Source organism: Myotis myotis, unplaced genomic scaffold, assembly GCF_014108235.1.
Source record: "Myotis myotis isolate mMyoMyo1 unplaced genomic scaffold, mMyoMyo1.p scaffold_m19_p_9, whole genome shotgun sequence".
Taxonomy (NCBI): domain Eukaryota; kingdom Metazoa; phylum Chordata; class Mammalia; order Chiroptera; family Vespertilionidae; genus Myotis; species Myotis myotis.
In genome coordinates, this window is record NW_023416401.1 from 25,104,746 (window position 1) to 25,122,290 (window position 17,545).

Sequence of the window (17,545 nt, forward strand, 5' to 3'; positions counted from 1 at the left end):
ACAGAGGTTTTTATATACTCTCCAGAGATTGAGTGCTTACAAGTTTTCCCAGTTTAAGCAAGTCCAAATTGTAAAAATTTAGGCCTGCAAAATAGCTTACTCAGAGAATTTTATTTGCATTTTTAACTAGTTTTCTGTAAGCAGTTTGTCCTTTTAGTGTATTTAAATTGGATCCTATTTAGTCAGAATCTACCTTTTAAGACTCCCTCTATTACGTAAAGTGGGATCAGTTTGTATTGTAGCTTTCAGAGTTGCTTGGGATTCTTTGGGTTTCTTCTGTTTGGCAAGATGAGGGGGGAAAGCCTGGCCCTTTTGTTACCTTGGAAATTTCCAGCCCGAGAAAGTACAGAGACACCGCTTGCAGGGATTCTTACGTGATCAGCTAGCTCCTTTCCTGAATTATTAAGCTGTGTTAAAACAGCAGCTCGGTACGGTTGCTGTTTAGGTATTCCATCTTCTGAAAGATTAATAGCACTGCAAGAACGCTGATACTTTTGACATCACTCTTCAGTCCTTTCAAATATCAGGAACATCATATTCTGCCCTATTCTTGTGCTCTGCCTTCTTTAAACATTTTCAGTTATCCTCATAGATTTACTTATTCTAAGCTCTGTGTTTGCTAACTTTCTGAAAATTTTCCTCTCACAGTTTGGCTTCCTTAAGTGTGAAATTTATAAACCAATTTAGAGCTACCCTTAAAGTAGAATTTTTCTTTAAAAGCAATCATGAGCAACCAAGACTAGAGATATTTTTATGTCCATTTTTCCTTATAGCTTTATTGCAATCATGACACTGGATGAGCTATTCGTTTTGATTTTGGCATGCTTGGGTCAGTTTGGACCAATTGATATAACCTTATTTAACAAACTTATATGATACTCTTAGACTTAAGTGTTGATTATAGATTTTCTAGCTTCTTGGAAGTCTAGCATCTTACTAATAATTGAGGGAACCCAGTAAAAGGTCATTTTCAACTAAGGGCTTAAAGCTTAAGGATCTATTTCTTTATTATATATTTATTGAGAACTCTTTTCTGCTGGCCTGACTGAAAATATATTAGACATTGTTCCTACTCTTAAGTAGCCCCCCACTTTATGAAAGAAAACGGCAGTCAGTGAGAAAGAGGAGCTGGAGTTTGAGCTGGGCTGGGAGGTTCGATGGGCATTCCCTAAACCAAAGACAGAGAATCCTATTCGGCAGAAGCATGGCGGTGTGGGGAAATATGGCACCCGCCATATTTTGAGGAATTTTGAATGGCTATATTATTATTGACATATGACTCATAAATCCTTTTTTATTTACAGGGTGGGGCAAAAGTAGGTTTATAGTTGTTTGAATGGAAAATAATACAATAATTAATAAATTATAATACAAGAATAAACTGTTTCATGTACTCACAACTGTAATCCTACTTTTGCCCCACCCTGTATTTAACCTGATTTTATTAGCGCCCTGAATCTCAAGCGTGATCATTACTTGAAATAAGATTTGTGTTTTATTTTTTAAAATTCTACAGTTCAGATTTCCCCTAAGTTAGAGAGTGCATCCATTCTTTGTATTATAAGTGTCTAAAAAGGTGAGCTCTTTCTCTCAGACTCTGACCACAGGGATGCTTTCTTCTCTCAGCTCCTATAGCACGTGTTGACTTGACACAGAGTCAGCTTGGCTTTAACAGCTGGACATGCTGGGACTCACATCTAACTCAGCCACCTACACTTACTGGCTTTAGGGCTGTGAGCAAATTCCTGTATCTCTGAACCTCAGTATCCACCCCTGTGAGATGGGATTATACTACTTATTTCATAGACTGTTCTGAGGATTACATGAGACAATGCGTGTACAGTGCTGAGAACAATGCCAGCACATAGCACTCAGTTAAAGGTAGCTCTCATTAATACTAGCCATCATTAGGCACTTAGCAATGCCAGATTGTAGCTTGTTTTCATAACTTATGTACCTCATTTATCTCCACTTCTAGTGTAAAGGAATCCTGCCATATACTTTGTCCTGTACACACCCTTACTTAACACACCCCTACCTTCCCTACTGATGCCTCCTCCAGGCCTAGCACAAGTATCTGACACAGAGAAGGTACTCGCTACATCTATATAATTAAAGATTTAATGCTGGATAGTAGCAATGCAACGCCTTGTGACAGCCATTGCTCTTTTGTATTGGTGGTATGAAAGTTCTTTATGGGTTCTTGCTGTGGAAAGCCAGAGTCATGAGGGAAGGAAAAAAATATGGGTTTAGTCAAAACTTTATTACTTTTGGCCAAAGGCTCTTCTAAAACTCACAGAACAAAAAGAAAATTACAGTAACAAAAAGCAGGTGCATTGTGATATTCCGAGTAAGTTGTGAAGTTCATGCCGAGCAGAGATAGAGTAAATTCTAAGCGTGCAAAAGTACTAGTTCAGAAATTAACTCTGCCAGTGTAAACTTGAGGATTGTTCTCAATGAGTCACAAATAAGTAACAGTATGCAAGCAATATATATTACAGTAAAACCTCTTTGTTTCAAGAAAAAAAAAACTTTTGATTCTTGTCTTTTTGTTTATACCATTTATCAAATCATGTTCTTTATACGCCACACGCACACTGTACATCCGAGCCTCCCTTCGCTAGGTGGGAGGCTCTCTGGATTCAGTCTTCGGGTTGGTTGAAGCCAGTCAGCTGACACTTGTCACTGTGTCAGCAGGCCTGCTTGCAGACACGTTCTTTGCTTTTTTAAAAAAATATATATATATTATTGATTTTTTACAGAGAGGAAAGGAGAGGGATAGAGAGTTAGAAACATCGATGAGAGAGAAATATCAATCAGCTGCCTCCTGCACACCCCCTACTAGGGATGTGCCTGCAACCAAGGTAGATGCCCTTGGCCGGAATCGAACGTGGGACCTTTCAGTCCGCAGGCCGACGCTTTATCCACTGAGCCAAACTGGTTAGGACAGTTTCTTTGCTTTTACCCAGATTTGAGGTCTGCATTTCATTCCAGTCTTCTTGGTACATATTTTATATACATGCAATCATGTTTTCTTTGGTTGGAATTCTGATAACAATTCCATGTATTTATTTGAAATCATCATAAACTCAAAATGGAGTTGAAGTAATCTTTAGTTGATATAGTTTTACAACTTTTCTTCCTTATTGGAGAAGCATTAGGAAGATTTTATAAGGGCCTGATGAAGCAAAATTTGGTATGACCACAATTTGAATCAGAGGAAATCATTCATTAAAACTTACACAAGGTTCATTAAAGGAGCAGTATCTTTTGAAATTGAAGGTTCTGGCTTGGTGCGTATTTAGTCTGCACAGTTGTGATCTGACCCTTCAGCTTCCTTGCTTTGTTGTTTGACTATCTTCTTACTCATCCGCTGAAAGATTACTTCCTCACCTGGGAATCTACTAAAGTCACCTCTCCCCAGGCTGGAACCCACTCCCAGAGACAAGAGAGGGTATCCTCAGTGGAACGGAATCAATGCCCTCGATGCCTTTAGAACAACCTTCGTGCATTTTCTCTATTGCTCTTTTGCTAACCTTCAAGGGCTGGTGTTGAAGATATGGGATGGCATGTTGTGGCTTCGTTTAACTTTTTAGCCTCTATCAAGCTTCCTTACCATCTTGCTAAATTCCCGAGGTGTGTTCTTTCCTTAGGTTGGCCACACCATTACCTGTGACAGGGCATCAGCCTGACTCACCTGTCCAGAGGGGTGATGTGTTTGAGAAATCTTGTTTGTGACACTGGGCACAGAATAGAGAGTGCTCGAGTTCAGTCTGTACAGAATTGAAGTTTGTCCTTAAAGCTTTGGCAAGTCTCTCTTTGGTTGTTTTTTAGGGACAGCTCATGATACTATTTGCATAATAGAGTTCAGAGGTGAGATTTCCTCGCAGCAGAGGAGCTGAACTTTGAAATAGGTCTAAACCCTGTACCTGGGATGAGTACCAGACTGTTTGTTCATATGGGCGTGTAGCCAAGGCAGGTGAAGCCCTGTTATACATTCTGATGCACTTAGTTTAGCCTGACTCTGCTGATTTCCAGGCCAATAGTGTCATTTCTTTGAGTCCTCACTTGTGATGAAACATCAGCCTGATCTTCTCAGTTGTTCTCCAGGCCAGTTGTGCAACCGACATTGACATGGTGTAATTCATAATTCAGTGTTGCAAAGCAGAAATCTGTTCCCATTAGCCTTCTGTATTCGTGCTGTTGCTAGAATCTGAGGATTTTGCTATGTCAGAGGACACAAGCCAGATTCATCTGATGTGGGATTTCCATACACAGTTCTTTAGTGACACCTCTATGTATGTTGTGTGTCCTGTACTGTATGTAGAGCACATCAAGCTCAGTTCTTACTCTCTGTTTCTGTTACTCACTTGTTTCCCCCATTTTCTAGAAAAGAATTTAAGGAGGCAGCTGCCAGTTTACCCAATTTCATTCTGGTGTGCACCAGACACTACGTTATATACTTTCCCAATACCTCTAAGCCTCGCAGCCTCGCTGGTAGGATAAATACTGTTGTCCTGTACTGGACAATGGGGAAGGTGAGGCACATGCTAGATCTGCCCAAGGGCAGAGCTCCCATGAACCCAGGTCCATCTGACTCGAAGCCAGTGCTTTTGCCCCTAGACCTGTCTGCTTCTCCAACAGCTGTTGCCCAACAGTGTTCCGGCCTAGTAGAGCTGCCAGTAAAGTCAGTCGATTAGATTTGAATAATGTTCACCTTGAGTTGAGTCACTGCACTTCAGCAGGCACATGCCAGGCACTGGTATTTTTACATGAGGAAAGGCAGCAAGGAGGCAGATCATTCATCCCTTTCACAGATGGGGAAACCAAATCCAGAGAGTCGCCTAACTTACCGACATCACTAACGTTGCTGAGCAGTGGCATTTTTTAATGTGAAGGTCATCAGATGAATGTAGTGTCAGCCTTCCCACGTTGGCCACTAACATGGACCCATTTCCAGAAACGCTCTGGGATAGGTCTAGGGGCAAGAGCACTGGCTTAGAGTCAGATGGACCTGGGTTCATGGGAGCTCTGCCCTTGGGCAGATCTAGCATGTGTCTCACCTTCCCCATTGTCCAGTACAGGACAACAGTATTTATTTCAGTCAGTGTATGCTTACTTTCTAGTTGGTCTTTTTTCATATCCTCCAGTATCTCACTAAATTTATCAGCAATTTCTAGAAAATTCTTGAAAAACCTTAAAAGTGTGGTTTTGAACTCTATATCCAATAGTTTGCTTTCCTCCATTTCTGTCATTTGTGACGTGTTTCTTTGTCTCCGCATTTTTTATGCTTCCCTGTGTTGATAGAGTGGCTTTGTGTGTTAGGTGTCCTATAGGGCCCAGTGGCTCAGCCTCCCCAATTACCTGAGGTGGACACTCTTGGTGCACCCCTTTGTGGGCTTTGTGCACAGTCTTGTTGTAGTCTTGTAGTTAAAGCCTTGATTGTTGTAGGTATCACTGGGAGGGATTGACCTCCAGGCCAATTGGCTGTGAGAATCAGCTGTGTCTGCAGTGGGAGAACTTCTGTGCTGGAGACACCCTTCTGGGGCAAGACTTGCTTCAGTGGGGCTTTGGTGCTCACTGAGTCTGCCCCCTGAGTGTGTCCCTTATGGATCTGAGGAGTTGTAATCTGGATGGTCCCACTCTGACCACTGGGTACACTGGCTCTTGGATCTAAGGAGGTGCTAATTTAGCCTCTACCTGAGGCTACCCAGCAGGAGCTATGGAGAGATCTGCAGATTCCCCTTCCTTTTTTAGGGTTTTGAGGTGCCCAGATGAGGCCCAGCTGTGAAGCAATGCAAGCAGCTGTGGGGCCTTGGGCCTTCTCTTGGAAGTTCTGGGTCTGTCTGGCCCAGCTGCAGTTTGTTAGGTACTTTTCAGATTGCAAAGGGCCAGGGCATTCATATGCAGAAGCCTCTGTGCACAGCTTGGGTGGGGCAGGGTTTCAGGGAATCAACAGGGCGGAGCAAGCAGCTATGGCTGATCCTCAGTCCTGCCCTAAGAGGCCCAGGGTCTCAGTGTCCCGGTAATTGCTGCAAGCACCTCTGAGAGAAAGCCGCCCTCAAGTTCCGAGTTCTGCCCACTGCCAGACAGTCCAGTTTCTCCCCATATGAGTCTGGGTCCCCAGAGACTAGCCCGGAACTGGAGTTCAGAGCAGTGGGGAGCTTGTGTCTCCCTCCCGATTAAAAAAGACAACCGAGTTCTCAGTTGCCAGCCCTTTCCGCGCGTGCCTCCAATCCTCTGCACTTTACTTCCGCAGCTCCTCTGAGTCTCAGTGTGCTTTTCTCTCCTTCTAGTTGTAGAATTTCCACTCAGCCAGCCTTCCTGTGGTTCTGGATGATGTCCGTTTTGTCTTTTAGTTGTATTTTTGAAGTTGTTGTGGGAGGCAGCAATTTCCGGTTTTTACCTATGCCGCCATCTTGGTTTCTCTCTTCCAATTCTTTGCTGTTTCACTTTGGGGGAATTACTTGCCCACTCTTATCCTCATTGGCCTCATTTGTAAAAGGAGAACAATAATGGTATCTACCTTACAGATGGCTTAAATGAAATAGGGCAGACAGAAAGTGCTTGCTCCACGCCGAACACACAGTATGTGCTCACGTAATTAACCTATTTCTTCCATATTTATGTGTAAAATCAGTAGTAAGACATTATTGTATCCTGCTGAAACCGAGGAAGGCTGAATTTCGGATTGAAAAAAAAAAAATGCCTACCTTAGATATAACATTTTCAGAGGCCTCATTGTTTCAGAGAAATCTCATCTGCATATGTGTTACCTTTACTTGCTCAGACATGTGGCAGACATCCGTCAGGGCCACAGGCCATGGTGGGTGCCGTCTAGGCGGTTATTGGACAGGAGTGAGTGAAAGTGACCTCAAACACCAGTGCTTTCTCTCACACTCGGAGCCCCCCCCTTGCCATTTTCCCGAGCAGTCAGGGAATTCTAAATGACCACGAGTAAGAGGCATATTTTATTTTCTCCATCCTTCTGTGACCTCTCCCGGGAAGAGAGCCCAAATCTCCGTGTTTGGTCTGTTCAGCACAACCCACCTTCAGTAATGAGCCTGTGGCTCTGGGCTCGGCATTCATTTTGTCTTGTCCAGAAGGGTAGCGTCTTATTCTTCTGATTATCTCGTTCTTTCCAATGTGTGTTTCTTGTAGTTATAATTTTTTTTTTTTTTTTTAATTTGGGCATGCCCTTTATTGCTGACTAAGCCAAGATTGGAAACCTACTTTCTTATCAGTCAGTATAAAACATAGCAATTTTAATCAAGTGAGCAAAGACTTCCTTCAAAAGAATGCTGTGAGGAATGTAAGCTCCTTGAGGGAACGCACTCCTTGCTCCACACCCAGTCCTCTCAGCATCTCGCCCAGAGCCTTGTCGCAGGGGTGGTGCTCAAGGGAAGCCTGCTGCCTTGATTTCTATGGCTTCCTTTATTGTTTGACTGGTAACAAAGGGCGCTTTTTTCATTCCTTCAGCCAGTGTCATGCTTAGCATAGCGAACAAAACAAAGCCACTGCCCCCGTGGAACTTTCATCCTGGCAAGAGAGACAAATGAGCATGATTACAAGGTGCCATGGCTATTTTGAAGGAAATAAACTTGGGGCTGAGATAGAGAATAATGGAAAGTAGATGACCTTTCTAGATTAAATGGCCAGAGAATGGGACTTCTGAGCTAAGGCCTAAGGGACAAGGATGAAGTTGAGGGGACGAGGGGACAGGGGAGGTGAGCCATCCAGGCAGAAAGATCATTTCCCTTGAAGCCAGAAAAAGTGTGACCTGTTTGAGGATCTAAAATAAAGTGTGGCAAGAGGGTTCTGAGCAAAGCGATGTGGGTGGGCAGTAGGTGATGAAGTCAGAGAGGCCAGTGGGGCCAGAGATGTGGGCCTTTGTAGCCCTGGTGAGTTGTTGGGTTTTGTTCTACGTGTAGTCGGAAACAAGGGTGAAGTGATCTAACCCATTTCTCTATGTTTAATTATGTTTGTTGCTATGAAATAATGGTGGCCTGATTTGAGGGGTTGGAGAAAAACGTGGTTGGATTTGAGCTGTACCAGTATTTCAGAGATTAGAGTGAAGGATTGGACATGGGCAGAGGGGTGGTGAGGGAAAGGGAAGAATCGGGGATGACTTGAGCACCCTGAGGTGGGGAAGACTGGGCAGTAGGGAGGAGGTTGGAGTGAGGAAGGGGGAGGACTCCAGAGCTTTGTTGTAGATGTGATAAGCGGCCAAGTTACACAAGATCTTTGGGGACTGAGATGTCCAGTAGGAACTGATCTAGACGTGTGAGCCTGGGGTTCAGAGGAGAATTTTGGTCTAGAGATGTAAATGTGAGAGTCACAGTACAGAGAGGGCTCTAAACCGTGGGTGACAGATGACATACTAAATGGTGGCATTTCCATTAATTCGTGACAACAGCTCAAGCTACCCACATGGCCAATTTGAGAATTTGCTGTAGCAAAACTGTAGAACCACGGTTATTTTACTGCAAGAAAAACACTTGAAATTTATTTATGCTACCAATGACCAGGAAGGTGAAATGCTATACTTGGCGCCATAAAACCATTCTCTCAGCTTGTTTTCAGGAAAATCCATATCTGGATGGTGTGACCGAGTCATTAGTAGTGACTGGCTGGCTGTGTTCTAATAGATCAGGTGTAACTTAAGCCCCAAAGGCCTCTGGGCAGGTCAGTTGGTCTGAAGGTGGCTGAGATAAAGCAGAGGAAGTCATTGTTGCCCCCAGTTAGCATCAAGGGAAAAAAGCTGCATAATCAGAAACCTAGAAGAAGCTTTCCACCAGAGGCCGGCCAATTATTTTGTGAGAACTTTGCTACTGGGAAAACAAGAAGGAAGATGGGAATCATGCTTACCAAACATGAGGATTTATCAGACACGCCTGCATAGCTTCCTTAGCATGCAGTCCTGTGCCTCATCTCCTGTGTGATCCAATAGCTCTGGCTTGGGGCTCAGGAGTCCGTATTTTTACCAAGTGATTCTGGTGCAGGTGATCTATGGATCACACTTTGAGAGACGTTGAGTCTAAAAAGAGCTTTGAGGTCATTTAGGCAGCCCTTCTCACCCAGGGGGAGGCAGGTGTACGGAGGAGAGGGGCTGCCTTGAGTCAGAGAAGGAGTTGGAAAGCCAGTGCAGCTCTACTAACCCACATTTCTTCATTCTGCAGTTGATTCTTCATCCTAACAGTGAATAAAAAGCAAGTCGCCCCTCCCAGTTCCCAACTCCTCTTCCTTCACTGTATTTTTTTTCCAAAGTCAATATCACCTTCTAATGTAAGAGGAATTTACTGTGTTTTATTTGTCTGTCTTTCCTCACTAAAATGTTAGCTTCAGAAGGGCACTGATTTTGTTTTGTTTTTCACTGAAAAAGAAAACACTCCAGCCTTCTTTTCAGGGGTGGGGTGTGAGGGAGTGTGAAGGGCGACAGTGGCCTCCTCAGAAGGGGTTCAGTGACCTGTCACCACAGGATTCTCTCTCCATCTATCCTATGTGCCCCGGACAGTGCCTGGCTCATAGTAGGTGTTCAGTGAATATTTGATAAATGGGTGGATGGATGAAAAATATTTCGTTGAACTATAATTATAAGTTTAATGGGCATTGCGGGAAAGTGCCAACCCCTAGACATGTTAGCTCAAAATAGTGTAGAATATTTTCTTTTTTTACTTGTTTGATGTTGGCTTACATCAGAGGTTACAGAAGCAGTTTGTTTATGGACATTAATAGAGTCTTTTAATAATATTAACAATAATAATAATAGCAAAGGTAATAGAAATAACAGTGATAACTGCTGTCATTTTTGGAATGCTTACCATATGCTACGTATGTACTGTATGAAGTTCTGAGAACATCGCACCCTTAACTCATCCAGTCCTCATTACAGCCCAAGGATGGAGGAACTGGTATTGTCTGTTTTCCAGAGGAGGAAACTGAGGCTCAAAGAGGTGAAGTTATTTGTCCAGGGTTACACAGCCTGTAGAGATTTAGGATCTGTGATCTGAAAGGGGAAGTCCCTAACTACCAGTCATATTCAGTATCAGCAGTTCAAGCTGGGGTGTTCTCTGCAGAAGGAATTAGAAAAGCTAAAGACTAATAAGCAAGCATCACTTTTTGGGGTATCCCTGGGCCAAGAGCACCAACCTCCTAGATGGTATAAAACTACAACCTGGAAAGGAAGTTGCATTTTTTTCCATCATTTCCCCACACTCTCAGGTCTTTCCATTCTCACATTACAAAGGACCTTTGGTCTTGAACTGTTAGGCTTTTCTCACTTCTCAGACAACCTCCCTGTAGTGGGGCCAAGGGAAATTCCTGTGGTGACAGGTCACTAAACCATTTCTGGGGAGGCCACTGTAGCACTCCACACTCACTCACACCCCACCCCCTAAAGGAAGGGGGACAGAAAGGCTCCTTCACCCTCCTTCCTGTACCACTTCCCTGTTGGGGCCTCAGGAAGGGGCTGAGGGAGGTGATGATTCCATAAATCTCTCTAAGATTTGAGTGAGCCTTTTGAGTTCTTAAAACCGATACCTATTAAAAGGGTTGTGAGCTCACAGACTTTATCACCACCTGCTGTGGACAATGTTGCATTCATTCCCGCCTGCCAGCCAGGACTGGCCTTGCTTGGTTTCAGTGAAGACTCCAGCCATACGCAGCCAAGCCACTCGCCCAGCAGCTGCAGACACAGGCTGAGCACGGCGGCTCCTGGGCTTCAGTGAGGAGGCTGGGCTGTCGCACGCAGTGCCATCTCTAAGCACACAGTCTACCAGGCACTGTGCTCGCAGTTCTCATGAGCAACATGAGGCATTGCTGTCCCACTTCTGTAGGTGAGGAAGGCCGGAGAGGTGGGCAGCTTGCCTGAGTCTCACAGCACTTGCGAGAGGCAGAGCCGTGTTTCAGACGCGTGGAGTTGGTTGTGAAGCCTGTGATTTGGGCGTCTGCTCCTCCTGCGATGCCAGTTTAAGAGCAAGAGCTTGGACTCTGGATTTGAATCTAGACTCTGCCGCTTACTCGCTGTGAGACACTGGCAGGGCACTTAGCCACTCTCTTCGTTCGCTTGTTCATCTGTAACTTGGAGATAATGACATGCTCAAGTCATAGGGTTTCAAGGATTAGATGAATCAATGGATGTGAAGCATTATATGTGCTAGCCATTGTTATTAACTTATGTATCGAGTCCTATTTTCTTCTGTGGGTGATGGATTCTCAGAAGTTTCAGGGTTTCTCCAATCCCCCCACCCCTGGATTGTGTTTATAAGATGCTTATCTAGATAATCCATAGAAAGTGCTTAGAGTGGGGTCTGGCGTATGATTTACCCCCAGTAAATGTTAGCGATGATTAATTAGTATGACCCTGGGGTGAGGAGAGAGCATCTGCCCCTTAGTCTGCATCGTCTCATTGGTGTGGTGTCCAGATGCCCATCTCCTGTTTCGGACAGAACGAGGAGACAACCATTAGTTTGCATACATCAAGTCGCTGTTATTTTAATGCCTAACAATGAATTTAAAAGGTAGGGGAGATGAAAGTATGATTCATTAAGTTCTTGGTCAAGGCACAAAGAGATTAGCACTTGGAACTCTTACAGGAATAAATTGTCTCAGAGAAGCTTGGTGGCAGGCCGTCATTTGAGTGAACTGTCACTTTTCGACCACCGCCACCCCTGTGTGATCATGTGTTCTTTTCTCTCCCTTCCCCCTGGGTGACTGTACTTTCCACTTCTCTTCTAGCTTAAGAGTTGGACAGTGGAGGACCTTCGGAAGAGGCTCTTGGCCCTCGACCCCATGATGGAGCAGGAGATTGAAGAGATCCGGCAGAAGTACCAGTCCAAGCGGCAGCCCATCTTGGATGCCATTGAGGCGAAGAAGCGGCGGCAGCAGAACTTCTGAGCCAGGCCAGCGGAAGGGCCCACGCCCACACGGCCTTCGGTGAGCTCGGATCTCGCTGCTCAGGCTCGTTAGCCACCACTCTGCCGTTGCTTCTCCACGCACCTTTGTGAACTCAGGAATGTGCGCCAGAGGGAAGGGATGTCTCGCTGGTCAGCGAGCGAGATGTCTTGGTGTGTGTGAGTGTCTCAGTCGGTCAGGTTTATTATCTCAAAGGACTTCTATGGGCACTTTTAAACTCAGAGTTTCAAACCCCAGGAACAGAGACGCCTAGTCCTATGGTAGCTGGGAAAGTTTTACATTGTCTGTTGTTTTTCTTCTCCCAATAGCTTTCAACTGTTCTCTCTGGAAGACTTTTTAAAAACTATAAATATGCATATATGTGTAAATTGTAACTAGATTCCCCACTCAGTGTGGTGGCATCTCTGTACAGGTACAGTTCTAAGCAGTTTGCCTCTTTTCTGTGAGATTATGGTACTGTGGAACAGAGGACAGGCACACTGGGGCCATGGGGCCACTCCACTCCCAGGAGCCAACCTCACCCTTTTGCAGGGCTGCTTATTTAAAAATTAGGTCCGGGCCAGTTTTCACCACATTTCAGCCTTTCGTGGGTCATCCCTAGCTCCCGGAGCTGCTGGTGGCGCTCAAGGGAAAGCCTTGAGAGTCCTGTTTACTTTGAGTCCCAGGAGAAGCCTGGCGCCTTCTCTGCAAATTGGCCTTTGTGGTTTCAGCGCCTTTTATCCACCTCCACTCTCCCGACTGCCTGAGTCACAGCACAGATCCTGCCCAGTGCCTTAAGAGGAGACGTGACCCAGTGAGGGGACAGGCCTGCTAGGATCTCCCAGCAAACACGGGGCTATGATCAGTCCACAAAAGGGAAAGGGCTTTGAAGTTCTCATTGTTCATGTGAAGGTCACACGTGTGGCATTTTGCACTGCATTCCTTACAGACGGGTAGCGGGCATTGATTTCGTGATCCACATTCAAATATGTGACTATTTTATTTTACTGCTAAGGGGTCTGGAAAGGATAGTGAATGTCAGACTAAGATTTGTTCTCCAGGAGGCTCAACCCAGACACGTGGAAGCCAGAGCTGGAGGGGACCCTAGCTGTCATCTGGTGTGGCTGAGGCTTGGAGAGGGCAAGCAGCATGGCCCAAATCACAAAGCAGGTGGAAGTGGGAGCTGGGACTACACCTCGGGCTGCTCCCTCCCCCGTTCACTGAACCGAGCAGCCCCTTCTCCAAGGGAAGAGACCTGTGTCACGTTTGGTTAAGTTACTCCAGGCAAGCCTGCTAATGGGAACTTGCTCTTGCTTTGTCCCTTCAATGGGTGAGGCTATGAAGAGATTCCCAGGGGAGCCAGATCCTGTGCCAGCCACTCCGTGGCCTCTGCACCATCTGCCTGATAGCAGACAGGCCTCGTGCAGACAGATTTAAGGCCAAAAGCAGAGCAGAAGGCTCGCAGAAGACAGCACTGAGCCCTTCTGCAGCGTTGGCTCAGAGCCACCTGTCACTTAGTCACACGGCAAAGAGGAGACAGTTGGGAAGGGCAAATGTGTTTTTATTTTCAAATATGTCTTCCTCTCAGATAGAGGGCTGTGCCTGGGTTGCACCTAAGGACACGGAAATTTGACCCCAGAATTGTTTTTGCTTCCCAAACCTGGGAATCAATGGGAAGGCAGGGAATGTTCCTCTTCTGTGGCCAGTTTCTGTTCTTTGCAATTAAAGCAAGTTTTAAGAAATGCAAGAGGCAGTTGTTCTGCAGGGTTTGGCCAGTTAAGCAGCTGTGTGGCAGATACAGAGAACAGAGGGCAATCTGAGGGTCTCCCTGGAATAGTACATGGCAGCTAGCGTTCGTTGGCCACATGATGTGCCAGGCACACTGCTCAGTAGACTCTTTCTGTCAGCTCCAAATTTCACAATAACTCTGTGAGTTAAGGACTTTATCTCCATTTCATAGACAAAGAAACAGGTTCAGAGAAGGCAGTACAGCTAGTAAGTGATAGAACCAGGATTCGTAACATCACTGTATGGGACCAGCATTTACAGGGGAAAGTCTCTTTTTAATAAAGGGACCACCTTTTCTCACTCAGACTAAATAACTCTTAACGGGCATTTTTAAGCTGGGAAGCAGCTGAATTAGTAGTCAAGTCTGACAGCCAAGTGAGTTTTAAAAACCATATCATGGAGCAGGCACTTCCCCACACCGACTGCTGTGCTAATTAGCAGTCCGGCCTCGGCCTCTTGCCTTTTTAAAAAGGACTTTGCACTTGGCCTGACAGGAGGGCAATGCCCTTTTTCTGTCTTCCTAAGCTAGAGCTAAGTAAAACAAGTTTCAGTTTTTCCCCATAAATATTCTTGAATCTTGATCTGGAGTTTATTTTGTTTCAAGCTTGTGTGCACCCAACATGCTGGTCCAACAAAGTGCATTGCTCTTCATTCTAGCTGGACATAGTCTTCTGCCAGAAATCAATTTCTTTTGCATAAGATAAACTTCCTGACCAGTTGTATTTGTTTTCTAGTGACAGGAAGGCAGAGGAGCAAATCCTAGTCATGTTTTTCCTTGAATACTAATGGAACCCTGAGTGGCAGTCATTGCTCAAGCACTTGTGACTCAAGCTTCCAGGGAACTCGTAGCCCCTTACTTGTTCTCTCCTTCTAAGAAACGATGACCCACACCTAATAGTGTCTTTAAAAAATCTCGAATTCTCTAAGAATATCTTTATTGCTTCCTCATCAATAATTTTTAAGCAAATTTCTATTTTTCCTTCTCCATTATTCCTTCTCCCAACCATTGGGTTGATGGATGAGTGTTTGGGTGGGTGGGTGGATGGATGGATGGATGATTGGTAGACAGACCGACTGACGCAATACTCTGAAGCAACTTAAGAACTGTAACCTTAACTTCTTGAGACTACAGATTTTGATCCAGGGAATGTTTATTTAGCACCTAGCAGGTGCCAGAAATTTATTATACCATTTAAAACTCAGTAGCTCTTAGCAACATCAGGAATGAGAGAGGTCTTTATTGATCCTACAGGCTAATATTATGAACAACTTTATGAACAATTTTATGCTAATAAATTCAACAATTTAAGTGAAATAGACTAATTGAAAGTACAAAGTACTAAACTCACTCAAGAAGAAATAGATAAGCTGAATAGTCCTATATTAAAACATAATAGCTCTGGGAGATCTGGGTATTTAAAACATAATAGCTCTGGAAGATACAGGTATATTGTCCTCCTTTACAGATAAGGAAGCAGGCTCAGAGAAATGAAGTCTGTTGCTCAAGGTCACATAGCTAGAATATGGCAGAGCCAGGATTCAAATTCAGTTCTGATTCTTATTCCAGTGCCCTTTCCAGCATACCATGTTGCCTCTAAAGATTGCAGCTCCTTATTTACTAGAAAACTGTTTCTGTCCACTCCACACCCTCCCACCCCATTCTTTCTTAAGCGCTGTGTTTGTGTTTTCATCAGGATTATATTCATTGTCTTTGGAATCCATGTTCTTATTTGTGTTTGGGGGGAGGAAATTCTTCCACCAGCTTGTACTCAGATCAACTTGGAAAAAAATGCATAAATGCTGTTGCAGATGTACAACTTAAAAAATGTGAAGTTTGTAGCTTTAACTTTTTGTAACAAGAACTAATAACACTGGCTTTAGTGTTGACTTGAAATGCTGTTTTATAAGGTTTGGATGTAAATAATCAGTCAAAGTCAGTAGTTTGTATATGTATGAGACATAGCTTCCTTCTTTGCCTTGTTTTTAATTTGAGATGCTTCCTATGTGCTCTTATGTTGGAATTGTCTTCCCTCCTTCCTTCTTCCTATACCTTTGTTTTAAATAAAGGCTGTCCTTTTTCTAAAAATGAGATCCTCCATCTATAGCCCGGATAATGGTGTTGTGAACCTTCATAACATTGACTTTGTATTGTGTTTATTCTAGAATCCAAAGCCAGGGGAGAGGGAGTAAACTTTTGTTGAATACCTACTGTGTGCCAGATCCTGAGCTAGTTAACTGTCAGGGGTATAAAGATGAACCAGACACAGTTCTGGCAGACCAGCTGGAGAGTCGGTCAAACACACAAGAACCACATTGGAAATGCCGTGGCAGAAGGAAGTGTACACAGCCTGTGGACACATGAGGAGGGATGATCAGTTCTGCTGAAGGGTCCGAGGAAGCTTTTCTGGAGAAGGTAATTCATCCTGAATTTACAGGATGAGGAAGTGATGGCCAAGTGGAGAAGAGGGGAAGAGAAGGCATCTTGGGTGGAGAGACCAGCCTATACAAATAGTCTGGTGTGAGAAAATTGTTTATAAAACCTGATGTGTTAAATCAAACCTCAGTTACATTTAAACACAAAGTCAGTCCTCACTTAACATTGTCAATAGGTTCTATAACTTTAAATGAAATGATGCATAACTAAGCCAATTTTACCACAGGCTAATTGATGTAAATTAGAGTTAGGTTCCTATGGCATCTCATCAATGTCACAGCAAAGCCACATTGAACGAAACGTTATTTTCCTGCAGGTCCTACTCCTCTGCTGTCCTGGTGGGGCTGTCGGTGACAGATCTTCCATTCTTTCCCCCAGCCACGTGATGGGCATGCGGCCCAAACCAGTCCAGTTAGACTTAGTCTTCAGGGAATTGCTATTTTGAGCAGAGTGATACATAAAATGGAGGCAGTTGTCCCTAAGGTGTTTTAATTACAGAGCCCTAAGAGGTGGTTCATGGGTCCTAAATACCATGGTCCCCATATCGCCCTTGTTCCTACCTTTTTCAGAGCCCGGTGTTTAATCCTAGTGAGTAGCTATCCCATGCACTCACTTTTTGCTTAAGTTTTCCAGAGCTGGCTTCTGTTGTTTGCAACGAACGACTCCTGACTGATACAGAAATCAGAACAGGCAACATGTCCTCCAGGGAATGTGGGTGTTGAAAATTATTGGGCTGTCATGAGGCAAGACACTCGAGGTTGCTGCTCATGCTCTGGCCCAGGCACCAGACCATGGAGCACAATGGTCAAGGGCGACTTCCTGTGTTTCTTGATATGGTCTGACCACCAGGAGGTGACTCTTCCAGAACGGGGAGCTTTTGTCACAGTCCAATCTAAGGAGGGAGGAATGTCCAGGCTGTGGGGTCGAATGTTTATTTCTAATTGCACAGAATGATGTAAAGGGACAGTCAGCAAAGCCAGCCCAGAGTAATGTGAGCACAGAATGAACCGGAGAGCACTTCCATGCCGTGGTGAAAGGATCTCATGACTCGGCAGTGGGGCTGAGATCTCCAAAACCAAAGTTGGCAATGCACTGCAGGTTGCCAAGGGCACAGCCCTGCTGCACTTCAGTGAAGTGGGGCAGCGACAGGAAGCGTGGGAGAGTGACAAGTGGAATGGCTCTATGAGAGGACATGGGAGAAATCCAAGGCAATCCAAAACACTGGGTGGAAGCAGTCCCCACCCTTCCCTACTGGAGAAAGCTCCCAAGTGCCTGCTTGCCCCACCCCTCAAGGCTGCCTAACTGGCAGGTGGGAATCAGTTCTGGTCTAGAGAGTGAAAAATAGACGCTGAGTGAGTAGGAAAGAATCTTGGAGCCATACAGAAGTACAGAAACTTGTTAATTGATACCATCAGAAATGTGGGGAATATT

General features: G+C 44.6%; 1 protein-coding gene across 2 annotated transcripts in view; it reads left to right on the top strand.

Moving 5' to 3' along the window:
* Positions 1 to 15,766, top strand: part of STK4 (serine/threonine kinase 4) — an 89,474-nt gene extending 73,708 nt beyond the window's left edge. For both annotated transcript variants that reach the window (XM_036323435.1, XM_036323438.1), the window contains exon 11: positions 11,737 to 15,766. In XM_036323435.1, the coding sequence (XP_036179328.1) occupies positions 11,737 to 11,895 (159 nt within the window). In that variant the 3' untranslated portion in view covers positions 11,896 to 15,766. The remainder of the gene's footprint in view (positions 1 to 11,736) is intronic.
* Positions 15,767 to 17,545: the final 1,779 nt, after the last annotated feature.